Raw genomic sequence first — 26,468 nt, 5'->3', positions numbered from 1 at the left:
TACACAGCAGTTTACGTTCAAAATCGAAGAATGACCAAAGCTGTCAAAGGCATGACACCTCTTGAAGCTTGGTCCGGGTATAAGCCTTCAATAGAACATTTCGTGTGTTTGGCAGCATATGCTATTTCCATGTTAAAGATTAGAAACGAAGCAAACTAGATGCTAAAGCTAAGAAAGGAGTATTATCGGTTATAGCTCACAACCAAAGGTTACAGAATTCTCAACCTTGAAGATGAAAAAATTGTCATAAGTTAAGATATTACTTTTGACGAAGATGCATTTTGGAATTGGAAAACAAATAAAGAACAAAAGAGACACGTTAATATTCCGATAATAGAAACAACTTCTTCCCAGAATGAAAGAGAAATTGATCCACCTCATACACCATTAAATTTGCCTCAAGCATCGTCTTTTTCCCATACCACACCATCTTCTGAGAATGTTACAGGTCCTAGAGGAAAGAAGACAATCACAGAGTTGTATGCAAGATTCCCATAAATAGATGAAATTGAAGACTGAATCTTCTTGTCATATTGCCATCATTGAACCCACAAACTTCAATGAAGTTCCCAGAATGGAGGGCAGCTATTGAAAAAGAAATTCGAACGATTGAAAAGAATGAAACTTGGGAACCTGTCGAGAAACCTCCTCATAAGAAAGCTATTGGAGTCAAGTGGATATACAAGATTAAATTCAATCCAGATGGTAATGTTTTGAAGTATAATGTCAAGGGTTATTCTCAACAATTCGGCATTGATTACAATGAGACATTTGCTCCTAAGACATGATACTATTTGAGTTGTTTTAGCTTTAGCTGCCTCCAAAGGATGGAAAGTACATCAGATGGATGTTAAATCAGCATTCCTCAATGAATATTTAAATGAAGAAATATATGTTCAGCAGCCACTTGGACTTGAAGTGAAAGGGCGTCTTAAAACTCAATAATGCTTTATATGGTCTCAAGCACGCTCCTAGAGCATGGTACAGCAAAATTGACGATTATTTCAAGCATGAAGGGTTTAAGAAAAGTCCTAGCAAACATACTCTTTATGTGAAGAAACATCAGAATGGAGATATTTTAATCCGTTCCTTATATGTTGATGATCTAATCATCACTGGTAATAATCAAGAATTAATTTTAGATTTCAAAGAAAAAATGATACACGAATTTAAGTCTTTGAGTTATTTCCTTGGTATGGAAGTTGATCAAAGTCCACAAGGAATTCATTTGCCAGAAAATTCTTCGACAACTCCACTTCAAGCAAATGAGAAGTTATGCAAGAATGATGGAAGCATGATTGGTAGCTTACTGAAAATAGATATTTGCATCAAGTTACCTATCAAGATTCATGCAGAGCCCAAGCCAACTTCACTTAGGAGCAGCAAAAAGGCTCTTGTCCAACCCTCAACTAGTCCAAGAGTAGTTGGTTATGCAGATAGTGACTCGGCAGGCTCCCAAGATGACATAAGAAGCACCTCAGGTTATACATTTACACTTGGTAATGGTGTGTTTTCATGGTTATCTCGGAAACAGGATACCCTATCTCAATCTACTGCTGAAGCAGAATACATTGTAGATTGTAAAGCTGTAAATCAAGCAATTTGGCTTAGAAAGATTATGACAGATGTCGGTGAGACTCAAGAGTCAAGAAGGAGCTACTATCATCTATTATGATAGTGATTCCGCAATAGCTACTTCTAAGAATCTTGTTTTCCATCTCAAGACTAAACATATTAAAATCAAGTATCACTTTATTAGAGAAGCTCAGGATGAAGTTGAAGTTAAGCTGGTCGAGATCAAGGGAGAAGACCAGTTAGCAAGACATTTTTACAAAACCCCTTCCAAAGGGTAGATTCAAGATGCTAAGAGATATGCTTCGAATGAGAGAAAAGAGTTCCAAGAATAAGTGTTAAATTATGGCCCCTTCTCTCATCCTCTATAAATAACAAGGTCATTATTGATTTACTAAATAATGATTGCATATTAGTGAGATTCTATATTGTTCATTGGTAGAATATATAAGAGAGATAATCTCTTATTAATTTAGTAAATAGGCTAGTATAAATTTGTAGAAAAGTAGAGAAGTTTATCATCATAATTTTCTTCTTATATAATTATATTCTCCTATCTCCATATATTTACATAGATATATCTACATTCTTTGCACAATATGCACTAAGCCTACTATAAGGCTAACAAATCCTTATTGGCTCCTAACCTGTTTCTTAATTTTAAAGCTGAAAAAGAACAAAGCCTTGGGGGACAAGATTTGTCAGCATAGAGTGGTAACTCTTCTCATAAACTGTCTTCCCTTCCCATAATTCAACCACAAAAAACAATGTTATCACAAAGAAATATGCCAATATTCTTGTAAGTCATCAGAAAACTGGAGAAAGTCTTGTGCCAAACATGTTAATCAGCAAGGTGGGAAAAAAAAACCCATAACCCATAGAAGGGATCAATATTAGAAGCCCATCCTATTACTGACACAAATAAGAACTTCACTCTGAAAAAACCCGTCATTTCTCTACCACACACCCAGCTAATAGCTAAATACATACTGAAAGCTGTCAAATTGATTATTATTTCAACCAACAGCAAAGTAAAGATAATGCATCATGTAGGATTCAGGGCGAACTCGCACTGGCACTCGCCATCTCAAAGAGCTCATCCATAAGAATGTTGCAAACATGGCTAAGCTTATACAAAGCACATAAAATAACATGGGGAGAAATGCCTTTATTTTGTTTCCAAATCTTTCAAAGTTTACCCAAAAAGACTTAGCACCACCAAGTCTGGATGACTGGATCACTACTCTCTCCCCTGAAACTCCCCTCAATCACACCTTATGACATACCGATCTCTAGCATCGATAGTTCGAAAATGTGTTTTCTGTCACGATTGCGGTAACGGTCATGGTGATGCGGCAATGGGGATGATGCGGTTGTCGTAACGCCAAATATCGGCTCAAACCATGAGATATCCCTTGAACCCGCCTAAAATACTTTTTTTACGCCTTTACGATACGGATAGTATCGGTTCGGTAGATTTGAAAACCTTTACGACACGTGCGATACGACACGATGAGGCCTTGTTTTGACGCCATGCTAGCTTCATACCAGCACATCAACCACAGTAGAAATATGAAAAGAAAAGGTGACAAAGCAAACCTTGATATTCTCATATACAATCACCACCCACCAAACCCCTTCCACTCAGTGATAAACTAGCCTAATGGGAAGAGCAATATAGTTGGTTAGTTAGAGCCTATTCAAACAGAAATAAGGGAATGTAGGCAAAGAGAAAGGGAACCAGAATATTGAGTTGTCAATTTAGCTTTATTTAGCTCTTGGGAGTGAATCAGACGACTCGAAATCCTTATCCTTAGTTTCTGTAATTCCAGTTTTATCAATCGAAATCTCTTTCTTCTTCCCTAATTTTTTTTTTTTGTAGTTATGCTAATTTATCACACCCTCCAGCAAGTTAACTAGAAATCTCTAACTCATCCAATCATAACTTTCTAAAAATTGAACTTCGAAACCCCCCACTTCTTTCCAATAAGCTTCATCAACAGCCAAATCACAAGAGCAGCATCTAAGATCTTTACAGAAGCACACTAGGTCTGCAAAATGGTTAAGCAGCACATTGCATAACCGGTCATTCTCTGTGAGAATCTTGTGAATACAATAGTCTAAAGTAACCTCAATAACAAACTTTTTTTGAGCAAGAGAAATGAAATTCAAGTTATTAGGGATGCTAATTCATTCCGTATCCGCTCCGGATCCTACATGATCTGAAGGAAAAAAATTCCGATCCAAATCCGTAAAAGAAAAGTCGGAGTCTGATAGGAGCCGGGTCGGGCTCGGATCCCGTGCTGGGTCCGACTCCATCAATCCCGAGTCCAAGTAAATGAGATATTGCTTGTCTGCTTTGTTTTCCCATGAGATGAATTCTTTTGATTGCATGATGGACTCCCCTGAAAACCATTGGCGCGCGTGTAAACAAGGTTAAAAAGGTGGGTGAAAGTAAACAAAAAACGTAAAATTTTCACTCACCCATTCTCCCCCCCCCCCTCCATCTTCAACTAACCTGCTTTCGCTCAATACTAAAATCGATAACTGAAGCATAGTATCCGAGGTTGCATCAACCGGGGAGGTCTCTTTCTTCAACCCTCCTGTACAAGGCTACATGTAATATCCTCAAAAGTATGTGACAATAGTAATGATGATTTGCACTCTTTTTCTCTCTTACGATTTCCTCAAACCTCGTCCCTTCCTCCTTCCTCCTTCCTCCTACCCTACCTCCTTCATTTTCTGCTACATGCAAGTATTCCCATTTTAATGTTTAAGCACCATGAAGCAAAAGGTCAAAGCATCACACTTATGTTCAGATGTGGAAGACTCAAGAAGTGAAGAAGAGTAGTAATTTCACATTTTTTCCTTCTTCAATTTCCCTCCTTCAATTTTAAAGGTCGAAAGTTAGACTTGTATATATGCTCTAATATTTGGATTTTAGTTGTCTATGGACTATGGAGGTCAAAAATTCTTTTGGTAGTTTATATACTTGTCAAACTCATTTGCTAATTGTATTTCTCGAATTTCTATTGTAATATATGGATATTAGACCTGAATTTGATACTCTCAATAATGTTACGCATATTTTTTTTGCGATTTCATTTGCGTTTTAATGAAATCTACTGAAAGTTGGGTTGAATGGGGTTTTATTTTAGGGGTTCAATGAGATTAAATAAATTAAGTTTCAGGTCTAATAAGTTCTAATAAGTTCAGTTCAATTCAGATAAGTTCAGTTCAATTCAGATCAAGTCCAATCAGCGCAATAAATTCCAATCAGGTCTAAGGTCCAATAAGTTTCAATCAGGTGCAATAAGTTCCAATCAGGTCAAATGAAGTCCAATAAGTTCCAATTAGGTGCAATAAGTGGCAATTGGGTCTAATCAGGTTCAATAAGTTTCAATAAGGTCCAAATAGTCAATGATCAATAAATATTTATATTATTATCCATTATTTTATTATTCATATCACTATTAGCTGATTATGTTATTATTAAAATTTTAATTAAAGTACCACAATGATTATACAGTATTATACTTGTATTATTGTCTATTATTTTATTAAAAATTTGTATTATTGTCTATTATTTTATTATTCATACTACAATTAGCTGATTATGTTATTATTAAAAAAATTAATTAAAGTACCACAATTTACTTGTATTATTGTCTATTATTTTATTATTCATATTACTATTAACAAGACTCTTAGATATATTAGTGGTGAAAGTTGTGTATAGGCAAGTATATAAATAGTATATTTTTTTGTTAAATTGTTTATCATAAGAGATAATTAATAATAGCCATTTTTTAAAAGGGCAAATTTTAATTATTATTATTTCATAATAAATTTTGAGGGGTAGTATCTACGTTAGGGGTAATATTTATGTTATAACTCATCAAATTTTTTGTCTAATAAGGTCAAATTGTGATGCATCAACTGAAGAAACCGGATTTAATCACCTACAAGAGGCGTGGCAACAAAGGGGTAAGGCAGTTTTTTGAAAGAAAGGGCAATGACCTGGCAATAGTGACAAAGAGTTAGTTATTTTGCTGAGTGCTTGTACAGAGGGTATGATTAAAATAAAAGGGGAGTGGAGGCTGGGTATCTGGTGGCTAATGATTGAGTGAATAGTGGAACTTGGAATAGAGTGAGCCTCTCGAAAGCTCATACAATTGTAGTGACTCTTTTATCAATCTTCATTACCACCTTGTTCTTATTTTTTTCTCCGCTCTTAATCTTTTCCTGGGTTACTTGCTGGTTGTTTGATTTTTTGTGTTGAGATTGTGTGTAAGTCAGGTAGTGGTGAACGGGGTTCATCACAGTTGGTATCAGAGCAGTCGATACTGGAGGAGGAATGGCACCACCGACGACTAATCAGAGGCTAGATCTTTTAGAGGCTCAGATGACAACCCCCCAAAATTCCATCGCTGAGTCTGCTCAGTGGGAATAGCTATGGAGGCGGCTAAGCTCACCATTGCTGCAGAGAATGGGCGAAGCGATGAAGCGAAGTAAGGAAGATCTAGATGTGGCAAATTTCCGGTTAGAAGGGAGGATCGAGAGACGCGCGAGAATCTGGAAGGAATGTTGACGATGGCGCGTGCAGACCAAAACAAATTCCAGACGGAGATGAAATTGGCCCTCTCTAATCTCCAACCGGAAGCGGTCAGAAAAAGCAACTCGAAATAGGTTAGTAATCGTGCCCTAGATCTGGAGTTACTTAGGGGATATGGAGGAAGGTATGGGTGGTGAGAAGGCGGCGAATCGCAGAGGAGAAAATGGGGTATTTGATGGTGGCGGATTCGGCGGAGGAAGAGGAGGGTCCTCGTACAGAGGGGGACATTCTGGGCCCGGTGGAAATTGGCGGCACAAGAAGCTAGACATGCCGACTTTTGACGGCACAAATCCGGATGGCTGGGTTCTGAGGGGAGAGAGGTTTTTCGCGTTTTATGGGTTGCGGTGGTGGCTATGGAGGCTGATGCTTTGCGTTGGTATCAATGGGAGAATAAACGACGGTCATTTCAGACTTGGGAGGGAATGACGAATTTTGTGATGACTCAATTCATGGCTGGGTTCTGAGGGGCGAGAGGTTTTTCGCGTTTTATGGGTTGACTGATGCCGAGAAGATGGAGGCGTCGGTGGTGGCTATGGAGGCTGATGCTTTGCGTTGGTATCAATGGGAGAATAAACGACGGCCATTTCGGACTTGGGAGGGAATGAAGAATTTTTTGATGACTCAATTCCGGCCAGAACGCCGGATCATTACATGAACAGTGGTTAGCCACCACTCGAGTGTATTGGAGTATAGGAGGAAGTTTATTGAAATGGCGGAATTCCAGAAGAAATATTGATGGGTAAGTTTATTCATGGGCTTAACCAAGATCTTCAGTCCGAAATTAGGGTTTTAAATCCATACAACTTGGATCAAGCAATGGAGTTGGCCCTGAAATTGGAGGAAAGGAACCGGGTTAATGGAACCAGAAAAGCTGGCCCCACTGGGTCATTTTCGATTTATAACAAAGGCCCAAATTCTAATTCCAGCCTTTCTTCCTTCTATGGGTCGCAAGGGGGGTCCAACGCCACTTCAAAAAATTGGGCCACCAATTCCAACGTTTCACAAACATCAGTAAATAACGTGAAACCTTCTTCTCCATCTAATCGAGGATCTGGAGAGATGAGAAGATTGACAGAAAAGGAATTGCAAGAGAAAAGAGCCAAAGGGCTGTGTTTCAGATGTGATGAAATGTGGGGGGGTGGGCCACCGGTGTCAACGAAAAGAACTCAGCGTGCTTTTTATGGAGGATATAGACGAGGAAGATTTGGAAGGTGCCCTGAGTGGAAGTGAAGCCCCACCTTCACCCACCGAGGAATCACCACCAGAGGTATCTTTGAACTCTGTCATCGGGCTTTCGAACCCGAAAACTATGAAGTTGATTGGTCGCATTGAAAATCATGAGGTTGTGGTTATGGTCGACCCCGGGGCCACTCATAATTTCCTCTCCCTCACGGCGATTGAAAAATTAGCCATTCCAGTAATGGAGTCTGCTGAATTTGGGGTGTCGTTAGGAGATGGGCAGGCGGGTATGTAAGGGAGTGGTTCTACAAATGGAGGGAGGGCTCGTGGTTGAAGATGATTTCCTTCCCTTGGGTCTGGGAAATTCGGATGTGATATTAGGAGTTCAATGGTTAGAGACTTTGGGAACAGTGGTGAGTAATTCGGATGTGATATTAGGAGTTCAATGATATTAGGAGTCCAATTGGGAGGAGTGCGGCACAAGCTGAAGGGAGACCCATCCTTAGCTCGTTCTAAGGTGTCCCTCCAGGCCATGCTCAGAACAATTCGTAAGGAGGGAGGAGGACTGTGGTTGGAATTCAACAAAGTGGAGGCTGGAGAGTCCAACGGCATAGGAGACAGCAAGGTAGAACAAACCATACCACCATTTTTACAAGGGCTGATAGGCCGTTTCGAGGGAGTTTTTGAAGCTCTAGTGGGGCTGCCACCTAAAAGGGGCCACGAGCATGCGATTGTGTTGAAGGAGGGTAGTAATGCTGTAGGAGTTCCCCCATATCGTTACCCTCAATTTCAAAAAGATGAAATTGAGCGCCTGATAAAAGAAATGCTGGCTATCGGAATTATACAACCTTCCACAAGTCCGTTTTCAAGTCCGGTTATATTGGTTAAGAAGAAGGATGGCTCATGGAGGTTTTGCGTGGATTATCGGGCATTGAATAAGGAAACAGTGCCGGATAAATACCCCATTCCGGTCATCGATGAATTGTTGGATGAGTTACATGGGGCGACAGTTTTTTCCAAACTAGACTTGAGAGCCCGCTATCATCAAATTCTAGTTAAGTCGGAAGACACCCACAAAACGGCTTTTCGCACTCACGAGGGCCATTATGAGTTCCTTGTCATGCCCTTTGGGCTCACAAATGCACCGGCAACGTTCCAATCATTGATGAATGAGGTATTCCGCCCTTATTTACAATGTTTTAGTCCGGTATTTTTCGATGATATTCTCATTTATAGTCGTAGTGACGAATAGCATGCTGGACATTTGGAGTTGGTTTTGGGCATGTTAGCCCAACATGAGTTATTTGTAAACAAGAAGTGTGAGTTTGGGAAGCGGGAGGTTGCGTACTTAGGGCACGTAATTTCAGAAGATGGTGTGGCCATGGATAACGAGAAAATACAGGCTGTTTTGGAGTGGGAAATCCCAAAAAATCTGCGTGAGTTGCGTGGGTTTTTAGGCCTTACCGGATACTACCATAAGGTTGTTGCCAATTATGCTCACATAGCTCGGCCCTTAACAGAACAACTCAAGGAGGACAGTTTTAAATGGTCACCTACGGCCACGGAAGCATTCAATCAATTGAAATCTGCCATGGTTTCAGCACCAGTGTTAGCTATGCCTAACTTCCAGCTGACTTTTGTGGTCGAAACCGATGCGTTGGGATATGGAATGGGGGCGGTTCTGATGCAGGCCTAAGGCCTATAGCTTATTACAGTAAACTTTTGGGAACTAGAGCCAAGTCAGTCTACGAGAAAGAATTGATGGCCATCTTCAGAAGTGGAAGTATTACCTACTGGGTCATCACTTTGTAATTCGCACAGACCAGCAAAGCTTGCGTTACATCACTCACCAAAGGGAGATAGGGGATGAATTTCAGAAGTGGGTGAGCAAGCTAATGGGGTATGACTTCGAAATCCATTACAAACCGGGAACGTCCAACCGCGTGGCGGATGCTCTCTCTCGCAAAACAGTGGGTGACGTGGAGTGTGGGGCCATTGTTGTTGTGCAAGGAGTCGATTGGGCTGAGTTGGAAAAAGAAATTACAGATGATCCCTTCCTCACTCATATTAAGGAAGAGCTGCAAGAGGGCATAACTCCACCTCATTTCAGCTCAGTTAATGGTGATGGTAAACTTCTTTTCAAAGGGAAAGTATGTTATTCCCAGCAACTCGACTTTTATTCCAAAATTGTTATATGAGTATCATGATGCACCTATGGGGGGACATGTTGGAGACCTGAAAACATACCTCCGACTGGCAGCTGAGTGGTATTGGCGTGGAATGCGTCAAGAGGTCGCCAGCTATGTCCAACGATGCTTCATTTGCCAACAACAGAAGGTTTCACAACAACACCCACGGGGCTTACTCCAACCTCTACCCCTTCCTTCCTTGGTGTAGGAGGATCTCTCCATGGATTTTGTTGAGGGCCTGCCGGTTTCGAAAGGGGTGGATACTATTTTGGTGGTTGTCGATCGTCTCTCTAAGTACGCACATTTTCTCACTCTTCGGCATCCATTCACGGCTCTCATGGTGGTTGAGTTATTTCTTAAAGAAGTCGTGCGACTTCATGGTTTCCCTTCTTCCTCTATTGTCTCAAATACAGATCGGATTTTTCTGAGCATGTTTTGGAAAGAGTTATTTCGCCTTCATGGCACTACCTTAAAGAGGAGCTCAGCGTATCACCCCCAAACGGATGGCCAAATGGAGATTGTCAACCGAGGATTGGAGACATACCTACATTGTTTTGTAGGGGGGCATCGCTTGGGCAAAATGGCTGCCATGGGCAGAATTTTCTTACAATACGTCTCCTCATACGTCCACCAAGATGTCACCATTTAAGATCTTATATGGTCGTGACCCACCCCATGTGGTGAGAGCTCCTAGGGGTCAGACTTCGGTTGCGAGCCTGGACGCCATGTTGCAAAGATGCTGTCATGGATGATCTCCAAGTTAATCTCATGAGAGCCCAACAACGTATGAAGTACTACGCAGATAGGGGCAGAACAGATATGGAGTTTAAGGTGGGTGATGCTGCATTTCTGACACTCCAACCTTACAGACAAAAGTCCTTGGCCAAACGGCCGTTCGAGAAACTTGCTCCCCGGTTCCATGGTCCTTTTCCTATATTGCAACGTGTGGGTGCAGATGCATACAAGTTACAGCTTCCTCCTTCGAGCAAGATTCATCCTGTTTTCCATGTTTCACTCCTTAAGAAAGTGGTAGGTAATACTCCTGTGCCTCCCACTATTCCACCTCAAATTGATGCTGACTTGGAGCTCGTTGTCGAGCCCGAGGAATTGTTGGATGTTAGGCAGATTCGTAGGGGACTCATACTCACACTGAGGTTCTCATCAAATTGAAAGGGTTACCATCATTTGAAGCTACATGGGAAGACATGCACCCTCTCTACCTCCGTCCTTCCACCTTGAGGACAAGGTGAATCTTTGGGGGGCAGGTATTGTGATGCATCAACTAAAGAAATCGGATTTAATCACCTACAAGAGGCGTGGCAACAAAAAGGTAGGGCAGTAATTTTGAAAGAAAGGGCAATGACCTGGCAATAGTGACAAAGAGTTAGTTATTTTGTTGAGTGCTTGTACAGAAGGTATGACTAGAATAAAAGGGGAGTGGAGGCTGGGTATCTGGTGGCTAATGATTGAGTGAATAGTGGAACTTGGGAGAGAGTGAGCCTCTCGAAAGCTCATACAATTGTAGTGACTCTTTTATCAATCTTCATTACCACCTTCCTCTCATCTCTTTGTTCTTACTTTTTTCTCCGCTCTTAATCTTTTCCTGGGTTACTTGTTGGTTGTTTGATTTTCTGTGTTGAGATTGTGTGTAAGTCAGGTAGTGGTGAACGGGGTTCATCACACAAATAAGTTCCAATTAGGTCCAATAAGGTCTAATAAGTTTCAATCAGGTCCAATAAGGTCTAATAAGTTTCAATCAGTTCCAATAAGGTCTAATAAGTTTCAATCATGTCCAATAAGTTTCAATCAGGTCCTATAAGTTCTAATCAGGTTCAATCAGGTCCAATAAGTTGAATAAGGTCTAGTAAGTTCAGTTCAGGTCCAATAAGTTCAGTTCAAGTCCAATAAGTTCAGGGTTATTCAGGTGAAGAGAACGCACCCTAAATGTACCAGAAAGTGGAAAAGGTAGGGAAGTGGGTCCGAGTCAGAGGTTGCAGGGTCTGACTCGCGTCGGTTTTGGAGTGGGTTAATCTGGATCCCGAGTCAAAGTCGAACTTGATTTAAGGGTCCGATTGTAACCGGGTCAGAGTCAGATCCTATGGGGTCTCACCCTGTCGGACCTGTTACCTACCCTATTTGAGTTCATGCTTTTCATAATAGACCCACTTGATGAAACTATCCTAAAGGTAATTGAAGATCATCCTGAACTTACATTCTACAATCTTAAACACGCTATTGTGAGCTTATCTAGGTCTGGTGCCTTCACTTGATCCACACCCAAAAAAAATTAACTCACCTTCGCTTAGAATGCTCTCTCCAACCACACAAATAGCCATGAGGGTTTCCATAGTGTGTTTTCCGTTATACTTATATATACACACAAGTAGACATCACACAATACTATAAAGGCAAAATTTTAAACGGGGAAAAGGATTTAACCAGCCAATCGTCGAACCATTGCAATAATAGCAAGGAGTAACGCAACAGAAAAGTTTTCGGGGACTAATATAACTCTTGAAACGAAAAAAAGGATGAAAGATCATGAAGGAAATATTAATAAAGCAGACAGAAATAAAATCAAGCAGCAACAATGGCAGAATAAACATCAGCAAATTGCATGAATCATATTGTCACTCCCACGAGCTATAAATAAATGATATAGAACAAAAAAACTATAAAAGTTAGATTAGTACCTCACTCTTATCTATTGCTTCTTCCATAGCTTTGCGCAAGCTACCAGCATCCTGATCATAACATCGCAATGTCAGTAACAATTTGACTCAGCACAGATCCCTGCTGCATAAAAATGTAATTGCAATATCCTATAAAAGGCAAACCCACACATAAATACTGTCTCCTCTATTATGGACTGCAAGCTATTGGACAAGCAACTGGTCTCTAATTGCTGAAATTAATCAACTAATACGACTTCCTTTTTTGCTGATCAGAAAGAAGGAAGACGAAAAATATAGCAAGCAATATGGAGAAAGTATCTTCAAAAATGATTAGAATAGCAGTTGCGCTCGTTGGGCATTCTTCTGTGTTTTGTAGATCTTTTCCAAGAGCTGCTTATCCTCTAAATGTATCTTTAGACTTTCATTGCTTGATATATTCTTCCTAATTTTAAGAAGAAGAAAAAACATGTTACTCTAACTCTACATTGTGTTTTACAAACATCCTAAGATTGCTCCCTTTCAGTGACTAGGGTGGTCGGCTAGAAACTAAATATAGAAGAAAGGATAATGGAGACAGAGATCCACTATCAAGTACACAGACCCTCAAAAAGAAGAGGTCATTGGTACACTTCAAGCCCAGCCAATAGTTCAAAAAAAATTTGGTTTCAGTCACGATCGCAGTATCGGTCACGGTGATGTGGTAACGACGATGATGCGGTTGTCGTACCACCAAATATTGGCTCAAACCATGAGAGATCCCTTGGACCCGCCTAAAACGCAGTTTTTTAACACCTTTATGATGCGGGTAATATCGGTTCAAAAGATTGGAAAACCTTACGACACGGGCAATAAGACGCGATACAGCCTTGTTTCACACCAGCCCACCCCAAACTGAATAAATGAAGCAGAAGCAGCCCATAACCACCCCCACAGGAGGGTGGGTCAGGTTGAGGTTGCACAGTCAAAATATAAGTCGTTTTCTTCTGTTTCATCTTAATCGTTGAGATTGATTTTAATTGGATATTTGACTCAGTTTCGATTTATTGAGATTGTGCATTAACTCATTAACTAAGCAAAGTAGAGATTTCAGATGAACGTAGAGCATGTTCTAGCATGGATACCCGGCCTCTTCTTTTCACCATGTGCGGGGTTGTTTGCTTCTTAATAGATGCCATTTTGCTAATATGCATAATACTGCGTCATGTTCACACTTTGGAAATCAACTTTTTTTGTGTGTTAATTCTGCTGATCACTTATAATTAAAGTTATAGTGGCAATGCTACAGTGATTGCCCACTTCCAATTTTGCCTAGATCAGCTAGGAGCCTACGAGAATAGAACAGCTTGTAAGCACCAGGAAAAGATAAAACAAACAAAAAGGAAGAAAATTAGTCCGACATTCCCTACCTCTATTAGTAACTAGTAGGAACACTTCTTATAAGAGAACATGAGAGCAACAAGTAGTAAACCAATACGTAACCCATTTTGGCTAAAATCTAACCATTTCTTTCTGTGCGCGGCAATCTTCCAAAAGGAAGACATGTTCAGGAAAAAGGATTACATTTTTACTAAAAGAGATAAATGTTCTATTGCTCTCATGTTCTCTTACAAGAATTATAACCTAAAACTTTTAGTCCAAGCCTTAAAATTAACAATGTGTTTGCCTTAAAACTGCAAGCACGTGGACAGTAAAGATGAAAATAGAGTATATAATTCGAAAAGGTAAGGAGCAGAAGACAATTATACAATATATAAACACTCTTCTAAAGCAAATACCAGAGTAAAGCTTGGAGTGCTTCCATTATTTCATTATTTTTCTTATATTTCTTGAAAACTAATAGTACTTCTACTAGTGACAGCATTTGTAATCCTCATAAAAAAAAATCCCCCCAGAGTCCCAAATGAGAAGCAATAAAAACAGGAGCAGATAGAGTGATGTATGAGTTAATTGTTACAGAATGATTAAAAAACAAAGAGTACCTCAACAGGCCATCCATCCACCACAAATACATCCAAAGAGTAGCCATCAGTAGTTGAGAAAACATGTGCTTCACGAATGTCAAGCCCTAAGTCAGAAAGCAAAGCAGATAGCTGGAGAAAGATCACACAGCACTCTCAGTTAATATAGACTTTAGAAAGCGTCCACAACCAAACAAAAAAAATTAAGTAAAAAAATTGTGTCTTGGAGACCGTAAAAAGCAAATGCATTTCTTAAAAAAAGAAGACAGTCATATTTTTTTTTTCCTAACTGCTTTGAACTATTGCAAAATCGTTATTTGGCCTTCGCAATTAATATACTTCCTCCGTTCTGTTTTAAATGAAACATTCGGTGAAATGACACCATTCATTGATCAATTTTGACTTTAAATTATCATCATTATATAAAGAAAAACATAGTCAAGTGAGATCTTGTTAGATTCGTCTCGATGCATACTATCAAATTATAACTTTTTTATATTTTTAAATGAAACATTCGGTGAAATGACACCATTCATTGATCAATTTTGACTTTAAATTATCAATCATTATATAAAGAAAAACATAGTCAAGTGAGATCTTGTTAGATTCGTCTCGATGCATACTATCAAATTATAACTTTTTTATATTTTTTACGCGTGCACAACTAAAGATATTAATGATTAAAGAAGCGTGTTGGGTTGCGTGAAAAAGCAAACATTTCATTTAAAAAAGAACGGAAGAAGTATATACTTCTTTTTAAGGACCCAAAATTTGATAGTAAAGACAGACCACATGTAGATTTTAGTGGGATTGCAGATGGACCACAAAGAATCATAAGGTAATGCCGTAAATAGGAAATTGAATTTTAAATGCACCAAAAGTAGATGAGGGAAAGTTTGTGAGAGTATTTTCCTCTGTCTACCAATCAGCTGAGCAGAGTGAATGAGCACTTAGTTTATTTTAAAACCATTTCAAACTATTCTGGTCACCGAAAGCAAAACAAGTTAGAATCTAAGGAATGGTGGTTGATTTGGGGTCATTACCTTCTTTTGTCTAATTTAATGAAGAATGGTCCAGTGAATGGCTCTGCTGGTTATACCATAGGAGCAGGATTTGGAGTCAAGTGATTCTAAAAGAACAAGCAGCCTCAAGATGATGTTAAGGTAAAAATTGTACTTTTACATCCTTCTAACAATCAGCTCAGCAGAGTGACTCTTGGCAGCAAGAAGCAGATAAGTCAGACAAGATACTGGACTTTAAATTTGGTCCAACCAAACACGGAAAATTTAAGACCGGTGTCCTAGGAAAATAGTTCTATGTTCTTTTGTAATAGCAATGTTTTGCTTATTTGGAAGTTCCAGAATAACTGCAATGTTTCTTTATTTGGTAGTATCTTCTCTCTATCACTATCCAATAACATGGGTCCCCCTTTTTATCTATCTCTAACACTCTCCTCTTCACATGGCTTTCTCATAAATAATGTGCCAAGGGATGATGTTGCAACGATGATGGAATGGAGGAAGTATTAGGAAGAAAAATTAGAATAGTGAGTTAGAATTTGGAAGTCCAAGATCAATCATGAGGCCAATGGTCATATGAAAGATCTCCATGTTAAGTCTTAATGTCATTTGGAGGCTAATGAGCATCAAAAACTTCAATCTCTCTATGGACACAGTCATTCTTTCTGCCCTCCTCGTAAACTTTTCCTTGTCTCAAAAACACCCCTGATCTAGTCTTATCCAATTTCTACAAAATGAGACACAAGAAAACCCAACCAAATGTCGAAATGGACAAAAGAAAAGGCATCATAAACGGTCAATAACTGAACGATGTCTCCCTAAAAATGCTTCCTGCAACAACCGTAAGCACAATGGTAGAACACATACTAGCTATATCAACTTATACCAATCCTAAAATCACCACTCTGAAAGTGAGATACTTACTGGAAAACAAAATCATAGCAATTGAAAATACAAAAAGAACTTATTAACTTAATGAGACACAAAAAAGATAAGAATCGACAGCAACATCACCCCAATGCCCAAATGACTGATGCCTCTCACTCCTGCTAAGGACAAATATATGCAGATTGCAGCCTTCTTGCAGTGATAATCAAACGAAATGTTTCTATTTAACCATTAGTCCTGCAACACTGTTTGGTAATCTGGAACAGGTAAAAGTGCAAGAACTTAACGGGACACAACACACTCAAGGAAAAAATTATTGACACAATTATAGGAGTGAAACCCTTCAAAATTATAAGGGGAGTAATTTCTACAAAAAAAAAGGTATCAACCAACAAGCATAACAAAGAAACAAACAAAAAAGAAAAAGATGCTAAGAAACAAGACCATTAAACATCTGATTCCTGTTTTGTTTACCTGACTGAGAAGCTTGGGTTTATCTGGTGCAGAAAATATCACTTCATGAATAGGAGCATGACCAATCTCTTGCCTGTAACATAAAGTCTAGCATTATCCACAATCCACATGTACCAAACATACTTCTGTCACTGATTGACCACATCAATAGGAGAAAGCAAAAACCAAATTAGAAGTACCAAAAGCAATTAACCAAACAAGGCCAAAATGATTGTCAAATTAGAAGATTCAGGAAAGAGATGGTTACATTAGCCAGCAAGGAGCATCACATCCTCCCGTCAAAAAAAAAAAAAAAAGAGAAAGTAAAAGGAGCAACATCAAATCCTTGTAAAGGCAAGAGGCCACAATTCCCATAAAGAAAGAATATATCTGGCTAAATCCTCTCACAAGAAGGAATCTGGAGACAGCAACTGAACTATAGAACTGGCAGTACCCAGTAACTTAAGAAAGAGAATACAGCTTCTCCAAAAAGGTTGCTATAAAAAAATTACATGATCCTCAATTCTCATGCTTGAACACTGTAATCAACTAACCATGCACTGCCAACAACCAAAGTTGCTTTTCTCCTCCCACACCAAAAAAACAAAATTGGGTTCTATATGCTTCTGCTTTACCAAACCCTGGCTTTCAGCAGGCTATATATTGCAAAAGCTCGTAAATTCAAAATCAATCATATTCCATCGATCTCAAAAGGCTTAATACATAGGGAGATAAAGAAGGTCCAATGTTCATGCAGAAAACCATTTAACTCCTTGAGCTGCCATGCTCTTGACGACTCTAGGCCATTCTAGGAGGGTCAGAGTGACAGTCAGAGCTTTTACAGTATAAAAACTAACTGCTAAAAATATGTTAATAGTTTAGGAGTCCATGAATTTCAAGTAGTTACATAGAGCAAAGAAAAAAAACAGCGATCCTGGTCAAGATTGTGATAAGCCGATAACAGTTATGGAGTCGAGGAAGCACATCACGTGGGCACTACAATGTGCTTCACTCCCATCACAGCATAATTGGCAAATCGACTAACTTTCACATTATAATTCAAAATTTATTTAGAACAATTTTGAGACTTTAGCTTGACGTATACTTGAACCTTTTTTAAAAAATTATCTGGTTATAGATTTAGGAGTTTCTAAAATTATTTAATTTAATCCTATACATAAATTCAATTATTTAGGCTAAATGGTTTTCAAAATATCTAAAACTGATAATACAACAAGATTCTAGAATACAAGTTTCACGGCAGAAATTCAAAGAATCTATTTGCAGAACGACCTTTGCACAACAGAAAGACCTTCGTTATTTCCATGCATATATATAGCTAGAATATCTCCCTGGAATCTATATCATAATAATATACCACTTCCTCATCAAGTTAGGCTCGATTACCTATGCCGTAATAATATAGACTCATCCCCTAAATCTAAGGATTCTAAGCCTTCATAGCAGCACTATCAACTTTGCAAATATCTCACTGATCATGTTCATAAAGAAACGAGAAGTAGAAACTAAAAATAGACAAGTTTCTCAGGTAAGAAGGTAAAGTTGAGTGGCATGAAATGCAATGACATCTCAGTCACGTCTTCAAGATTTCAAGGAAAATATTTCAAAGCTAATAGGTTTTCCTAAATCTTGAACACTGGATCTTATTACGAATGCCTCTGCGACTGAATTACAGCTCATCCTACTTTGACCTTTCAATGAGAAAAGTTCAGTAATTAATAAACACGCAAAGCTATCATTGCATGTTTAATCAAGTCCTGCGGCATCACTGTGTAACTTATTTGGGACCTTCAGCTTTACCAAGAAAAAAAACATGGTAACAGCTTGTGTTCAGGCAGTTAAGATATTTTCATCGCCATATTCTTGCTCTCATAATATTATGTGTTCCCAGTTCCCACCATCCCGCCATGAAAGTCATAGACGATTAAAACTTGCATTTTAAGTTTTCCACATGTCCAACTCATGTCAAAAAAAAAATTTATCCCCAAACTGCACTCAAAAACACTGCTACTTAAAAGTACAATATTAGTTGCAATTATTATTCACAATAACTATGAGGGGTATAAAAGTCTTAACCACTGAACTGAAATGAAGTGACCAAAGACAAAAGTCGATCATGACAAACCACTAAAACAATTCTGACAATTGTACAGCAACAATGGGACCATCACTCATAAAATTTCAAAAGAAAAAGAAAGACACTACCCACACACAGAACATCAGAGATGTAATTAATTCGGAGCGGATAGATACCTCTTTTCCATCAATCCCGGGGCCTGTCTGACCTCTAAATTAAGATCTTCCAGCTTGGAACAGGGTTCAAATGCCCATTCTTCTTCCCTGTTTCAGAAAAGAACAGAACCGCACTGGAAACGTTATAAACTGTAGAAAATGCGAATAACTGTGGGACAGACGAAATAATGGTACAATCAACAAAAAAAGCAATTTAAAGTCGAAGATTCAGAAGAGCCACATTACTTGCTTTGCACATTTCCTCCATGATTGGCATCCAAAGGCGGCCTTGAAACAGATTCAGTCGGATGTTCTTTGCTACCCTCAGGTTTAAAGTCCTAGAAAGGAACAAAAATTGACAAATGTTAAGTGGACCCAAGGGTACAGATATAAAAGAAGAATTACCCCGATACATCACCATCGTAGCCCAAATTGGGAAACAGCATACCAAGAAGGAAACTGATTATATGAAGAACTCTCCACTAATTTGACGTACAGACCAATATTCTCAAAGTTAACAGAAAAATTTGGGCCGAGAAGACTAAGTATCAGATACAAAACTCAAAGCCTATAAAAAGTCTTTTGCCAAACAAGGTAATACTTCATTTATATTTCTATAAAACTAGCTCCAAAACCAATCGGAATTACATTTGTTTATTATCAAAATTCGTTAGATAGTAGATACTCAACTAAGAGGCTTAAGTTCACTCAGGATATAGCAAGTTAGCACCAGAAAGTATCTACACACCCATGATCAGTAAGATTCCAATGAAGTCTTAATTGCGAACTATAAGGAACAAAGTTTGTGACGGACAGCAGAAGGCTTCCCACACACGCAATGATTTACATTTTATTCAAAATTCTGTTTTACGCAATAATGCCAGCTGGAGAACAAGCATCTACTAATTATTGTCATGGATCTATCATAATAAAGCAGAAAAGGGGCTAAAACACAAACATTAAGTATTCTATAGATATAGGGACTGTAGATGCTCTTGCAATAAACATGGAAGAGAGAAAACTTCATTACATTTCTATAAAACTAGCTCCAAAACCGATTGGAGATACATTAGTTTATTACCAAGATCCATTAGATACTTACCTAAGAAGCTTAAGTTCACTCAGGAATCAGGATATAGCAAGTTAGCAACATAGAGTATCAACACACGGATGGTAAGTAAGATCCATTTGATAATTGCAAAGCCTAAAGAAAAATAAATTCATGACAAACTGCAGAAGGCTTCCCACACACTCAGATGATTTGGAAATTTTAATCAATCTGTTTTCGGTAATAATGCCAGCTGGAAAACAAGCATCTAGTAATTATTGTCATGGGATTTCTCATAATAAAGATAAAAGGGGGTAAATAAAAAACATTAAGTAGTCTGCAATAGGGACTATAGATGCTCTTGCAATAAACCTGGAAGGAAGAAACCTTCACTTAAGATATACCCTTCCCCTGAATGTAGGAATGTGGAGATTGAAGTGGACAACTAACAGGTAAGAACTTGTCTTCAATCTTCATAACTAATCTGATTGATGCAACTATTGATTTCTTCAACTAGCTTAGGGTGTTACAGAGATCATATGACAACAATGTATACGTGGTCAGATTGTCAGACGCTCCAGACTTGGCTCAAGGCTTCTGTGCATCCTACTGTGTGCATAGCAGGGACACAGATAAATCAACCTTAGTATAGGAAATTTTTGTCAAGAAGTACCTGACATGTATCCCTTCTTAAAAATAACAGCCTTATAATCTTTTTTCCAAACTACCTTTAAAAATATTTTCTTAAGCCGCCTTATAGCTAAAAAGTTGCTTAATTTAACTCCCATTTCTCACCATTCTGTCAACCAAAAGCAAAATCGTGATGATTACTACCCTCGGGGGGTGGTTAGAGTCCTCTCATGATAAAATGAGGATAAACTAAGATAAATATTAAGCTTAAAGTAGTGTAATTTGATAAAAATGTTTCAAAAGGTAGCTGTTACAAACTTCTTCTTATAAGGTAGCTTTTCTCAAATGCTATCAATAAGGTAGTTGTTAACAAGTTATCCATCTATATATTTTCTTCTTTTCTAGCGTTGTTATGCAGCAGTGACATGTGACAGTGTGAATCTCAAAGGAATGACTCCTTCCTTCCCATGGTAACTTCACAATCGCACTGAGATTGACACATAGATTAAGAATAATTATTTAATGTAGCATAGAAAAATTGAAAGAGCACATAAAGAAACAAAAGGTAGGAGAAAGTGTTGGAAAAGAGTGAAAAGAGGAGTGCAAAAAAGAATATTTGGGTTCTTTCTGGGACACCTCAAATTTAGTTATTTTGCGACAAAAGGACAATTAAACATAATTAAGCAATCATATCACACACATTCAATGCAAGAATAGGAAGAGGTAACAAGAATGTCAATAAACATCCAATAAATTGCTCACCTCATTAATTATCACAAAGTTTAGAAGTTCAAGGATATATATTAGAAGAAAGCAAAACCGAGGACGCGGCCAAACGGTTCCAAGTAATACCTTCAAAAGGTAAACATGAAGGTTGCACGTGTTAACTTGTCAACCCTTGCCCCCTCATCTTGTCACTTATATTAAAGACACAAAAAAACTAAAGCTATAGGCACCGTCCCCATTTCTTGATGATCCAACTCTCTTCACAACTATGTGCTTTGGCAATTCTAATCCTGCTACAAAATATAAGGTAAAAAGGATACCGAACACAATCACTCGTGTTATGATGTCATTGTTGAGATCTTCGACCTATTAGATATGAGGGTCAACAAGATTTTCCCATTTAATTAAATGAGTTGGGTTAGAGTTAAATTTTCAAACACGAGCGTATAAAACATACTGATGAGATAATTTTAACATTTAACAACAACAAAAAGGTATGAATTAGCTAAATCTCAACTAGCTCTTATAAACATATTTACACTCAAAAGGCAAGAGTTGGCAAACTATAATTGATACAATGCCTAACAACAACCGACACAAAAAGCCAATTATTGTTAAAATTTTCTTGATATTAATTAATCAAGTTAAATGGATCAACCTAATTAACAAATGAGGTAAGTGTCATATGATTATCTTTAACACTAAAAAGAGTTCATTTTCTTCATCCTTCTTATCCTCACTACTCTTTTAAAGACAAACCTATTATTTAAATTGAATGTTGTCTTACACAGTCATCCCATCCTTAGCTTGATCGTGTACATGTCACTTAAATCAAACTTTAACATCGCAATAGCAATGTTGGCCGATCAACAACTCCTAAACTCAAGTTCGCATTAAATTCTTTGATATTATTCCGACAATGAATAGGATTTTGCAGCAAAAGAACAAGTATTAAGAGAAATTGAGGAAACTGAAATGAGTGTGAAATGATGAACCTTTATTTGTGCACGAGCTTCATCCTAGCTCTGAGTTTCTTCTCTTCACGTGTTAATCCCCAAAGCTCAGAGAATTATACAGTGGAGTGAGTAGAAATTCATGTGTTTCAATATTTACCCCACCAATCCCTCATACTAGGACCAATTCTAAAGAAGCTTGGTAATTTCCACATGTTGTTGTTGTGTATTTGTGTACATACTTGAATCAAGTAAGGTTTTGAAACAAGTGAGTACAGCATCTCAAAATGATTACAACAAAGTTTACATGTTTACAACCATAAATTCTTCGTTATTGAATTGCATATTTGCATGTTTTCTTTCTTTTTCTTTTCTTTTTGATATGCAACAGAAGGCCAGATTTATCATGTTCATCTTCATCATATTAAGGATCTATTTTTCAAATGGGATTTTATTTTTTTTTTGGTCCTACAATTTCACATACTTTGAGCCAGAGGATTCATCTCTTTTGAGCTACAAATTTCTTTCTAGATTAAGCAGGAGTGAACATTATGATATTTATAGTCTAAACTGATAGTTCATTTTGGTTCAAAATTTCACTCCTTAAGGGAAATTCTTTTGGGTTCATTAACTATGTAATTGAGGTTCATTTTAGCTCCACTCATGCTGCTTTCATCGATAGATTGTAGCTTCTGACGAGAGCTAAATGGAAACTCAAAGTGCATGGTGAAAGCGAATAGAGTATTATGTGCATTGAAGATGACAGGCAAAAGTCAAATTACATTATATAGGCCAAGAAAACATCTATTTCCAATCTAAAATTAAGATATCCAATGATAATACTAGATCTCGGATTAAATTAGCAGTGCAAGACTTATATCACAACTCCAATGACATGTCATGATAGCATTCAATCACATGTTAAAAAGCTTATAAAAATTGTGAATATTTTACATTGACTATGGTTTGAATAACATCCAACACAAAACACAAATAACAATAAGAAACTTGTATGAGATATTGCATCTATAAACATATCCACAGAAGCGCTTATCATTTGGATCAACATTGACCACAAATCCATTTTTAGACAAATTTTCTTAGTTTTTCCCCTTTCCAAATCTCAAGAACAGAGGCTCATTCCAGCATTGACCACAAATTCAATACCTCCAAACAACGGACGTGGAAAACAGGTCTCTTTTCTGGGTCCTTTGCCAATGCAAGAAGCTTCCGATGCAGCAAAACGTCCTCTGCTCTATCCATATTAACATCCAAACCATAACTGTAGCAAGAAAGATTAGCAATAAAGATTACAAAGATCATCAGCATGCTAGATATTTCCACAGTGAATAAGGTATTAAGTCAAAGCAAAGATCCACAACATAGCCATGAACCATATTATTAACAGCAAAGCTTTACAGTTTCCAGTATATAAAGTAAAAAAGAACAGAATCTATTGGAGTACTCTATTATAAAAACATCTCTTTCACATTGATAACTCGATAGCAGCCATAAGATTTCCTCGTAAATCGTTCTTGCAATGCAGTTATGTATAGACATATAGTAACGATAAAGATCAGCCAAATAGAAATAAACCATCAAATTCAGCTACAAACCATTTGGAACTAAAAGATAGTTGTGTATAGTGAATTGTAATGAATAGAGAGACTACCTAGGAGGTAATCTATTGAAGTGAGAATCCAAGATTTCACGAAAGTCCGGATTCGAAACTGCCTCCTCATTTCCAATTTCCATAAGTCGATTATACACATCGTTCCTAATCTCATACAATACACCAACTGCCGCACCACCGCCAAAGCTCCGAGGCGGAGAAGAGCTCTCTCCTACACCTTCAATCAACTCCATGATCACCAAATTCCACCAAACTTTCCAACCAAATCAAACTGCAATCACCAAAACACAAAAACGCACTCTTAACAAGATTATAAAGGAAAGAATCGCAGAAAAAACCTAAGAAAGACACTCTTAACAAGATTATAAAGAAAGAATCGCACAAAAAACCTAAGTGATTGTCGCAAAATCGAGAAAACAGATAAAGAATAATTAAGAAGACAGAGAGAAAACTGACAATAGATGATGTCCGCCATTACTGAAGCATTCGAAGAAATTTGCGCAAAATTGTCAAAATTGAGGAGAGAGAATGGGGAAGAGAAAAATTGAGAATTTGTAGTTGTTGAGTTCAGACAAAAGTATAGAGTGCTCAGATTTTGGGGGAAGACGAAAGAGAGAGAAAATGAAGAGGAAAAGCAGGCGGTAGGCCGTTGAGAGTGGTTAGTTTTTAATTGAATTAAAACCCGGGCACTCTGGACTCTCGAGTCTGGAGTGGATAAGGGAAACTTTAAGGATTTTGGAGGGTTTTGTTTTTTTGGTATGATTTGGAGTGTGGACTAGACTTGAATTGGTTCAACTACCAAACTTGGTTTATTGCCATTATTAGAATATTCATATTAGTAGTACTATCTATGTTTATTGTTTTCCTATATTTAGTCGGTTATTGGGGATTTTGGTTTTCTTAAACTTCAAAAGTTAGGAGTGGAAGTTTCTGAGAGTGAGATCAGAAGATGTGCAGTTGTATACTTGACAATAGGAAATTCCATTTTATATGTAATGCCTCATAAATTCATATACATAATAATTCATCTTGTGTGGACCCGGTTCACATTAAAAATAGTGTGGACCAGGCCTAGACACGTGCCCACCTACAAACTAGTCACTTACGCTTTTCAAAATCCGCGCGATTTTCTCTCTCTTCAATAAGATTCTCTCGCCCTAAAATTTTAACAAAAACAGTTGTTCAGAACAAACATACACTATATCATTTTAAAATACACTATATTATGTCAAAATACACTATCATGTCAAACACTATAACGATTGATTATGATAATTTTGTGTAATATACAAATAAACTACACTATAACATTTCAAAATACACTATATTATGTCAAAACACACTATGTCATGCAACACTATCATATCAAAAAACACAGCAAAACACTATCATGTCAAACTACACTATATCATTTCAAAATACACTATATCATGTCAATATACACTATAACATGCAACACTATCATGCCAAAAAAAACTCAGCAAAACACTATGATTTTAAAATACACTATATCAGTTTAAAATACACTATATTATTTCAAAATACACTATATAATTTTAAAAATACACTATCAGGAGAGTGAAGTTATCAGAGGAGAGAGAAGTTATCAGGAGAGAAAAGAGCGGAAGACTGAACGCGACAAAAACGGAAAGTTGTAATCATTAAAACTCACGTGAGATGGATAAGGTGTACACTAAGGGGGCGTTTGGTTGGAGGGTTTCAAGAAAGGGAAAGGGAATTGAGTTCCTTGTTTCCTTTTGTGAGTGTTTGGTTAGTGTGTTTTTTCAAACCCTTTACCCATTTTTCTTATTAGGATTACCCTCCTTTCCCTTAGATTGATTCCCCACCACCCCCCAAGGTTTGGGATTACCCCATATCCCTCTACCATATTATTATTATTATTATTATTATTATTATTATTATTATTATTATTATTATTATTTATTTATTATTATTATTATTATTTATTATTATTATTATTAGATATTATTATTTATTTATATTATTATTATTTAATAATAATAATTATTATTATTATCATTATTATTATTTAATATTATTAATATTACTATTTATTATTATTTATTATTTATTATTTATTATTTTAATTATTATTATAATTATTTTATTTATATTTATTATTATTATTTATTTTTATTTTTAGTTTTATTATTTATTTATTATTATTAATTGTTATTATTATTATTAAATAATAATAATAATTTTATATTTTCTTTGATGTTCCTAACCAAACAACACTTTTAATCAAAGGGAAACCCTTTCCATTCCTCTTGTAACCCTTTCTTATACCCTTTCCCTTTCCTCTCAACGAACCAAACGCCCCCTTAGTTTTTTTCTATACATAAATAATAAAAATCAAGGTTGATCTAATTGATTGCAGGTTTATGTTCTCTTTTCACCCAAGTCCGGCCCTGAACAGGTCCAAAATAGGACCCAGAACAGGGCCTCATTTTTTAGAGGGATCCAATTTATAAAAATAAATGAATATTGTATCATGATGTTTGAAATAGTTCAGCGACGAAGTTTGTGAGATAAAGGTTTTATGTTGAAGATGGTCACGAGTTCGAATTTGGAAGCAAATTTTCTCCTATTCTTTTTTTCCCTTTGTCTTCTATTTCCTTTCTTTTTTTTCCCTTCCTTTATTTACGTACGTTGT

At 37.3% G+C, this 26,468-nt stretch overlaps 1 protein-coding gene across 3 annotated transcripts in view; it reads right to left on the bottom strand.

Moving 5' to 3' along the window:
• Positions 1–24,536, bottom strand: part of LOC104895619 (serine/threonine-protein kinase STY46) — a 36,367-nt gene extending 11,831 nt beyond the window's left edge. For 2 of the 3 annotated variants that reach the window (XM_010682188.4, XM_019249311.3), the window contains exons 1-8: positions 24,248–24,536; positions 23,831–24,062; positions 23,326–23,440; positions 19,048–19,139; positions 18,823–18,909; positions 16,570–16,642; positions 14,210–14,320; positions 12,249–12,299 (exon numbers count right to left, since the gene is read on the bottom strand). In XM_010682188.4, coding sequence (XP_010680490.1) covers positions 12,249–12,299; positions 14,210–14,320; positions 16,570–16,642; positions 18,823–18,909; positions 19,048–19,139; positions 23,326–23,440; positions 23,831–24,024 — 723 coding nt within the window. In that variant the 5' untranslated portion in view covers positions 24,025–24,062; positions 24,248–24,536. The remainder of the gene's footprint in view (positions 1–12,248; positions 12,300–14,209; positions 14,321–16,569; positions 16,643–18,822; positions 18,910–19,047; positions 19,140–23,325; positions 23,441–23,830; positions 24,063–24,247) is intronic. The other variant, XM_010682182.4, reaches the window with a different exon arrangement.
• Positions 24,537–26,468: the final 1,932 nt, after the last annotated feature.

The sequence above is a fragment of the Beta vulgaris genome, chromosome 1, assembly GCF_026745355.1.
Source record: "Beta vulgaris subsp. vulgaris cultivar EL10 chromosome 1, EL10.2, whole genome shotgun sequence".
Taxonomy (NCBI): Eukaryota; Viridiplantae; Streptophyta; class Magnoliopsida; order Caryophyllales; family Amaranthaceae; genus Beta; species Beta vulgaris.
The sequence above is the reverse complement of the archived record's forward strand: the minus strand, read 5'-3'. Positions and strand labels throughout refer to the sequence as shown.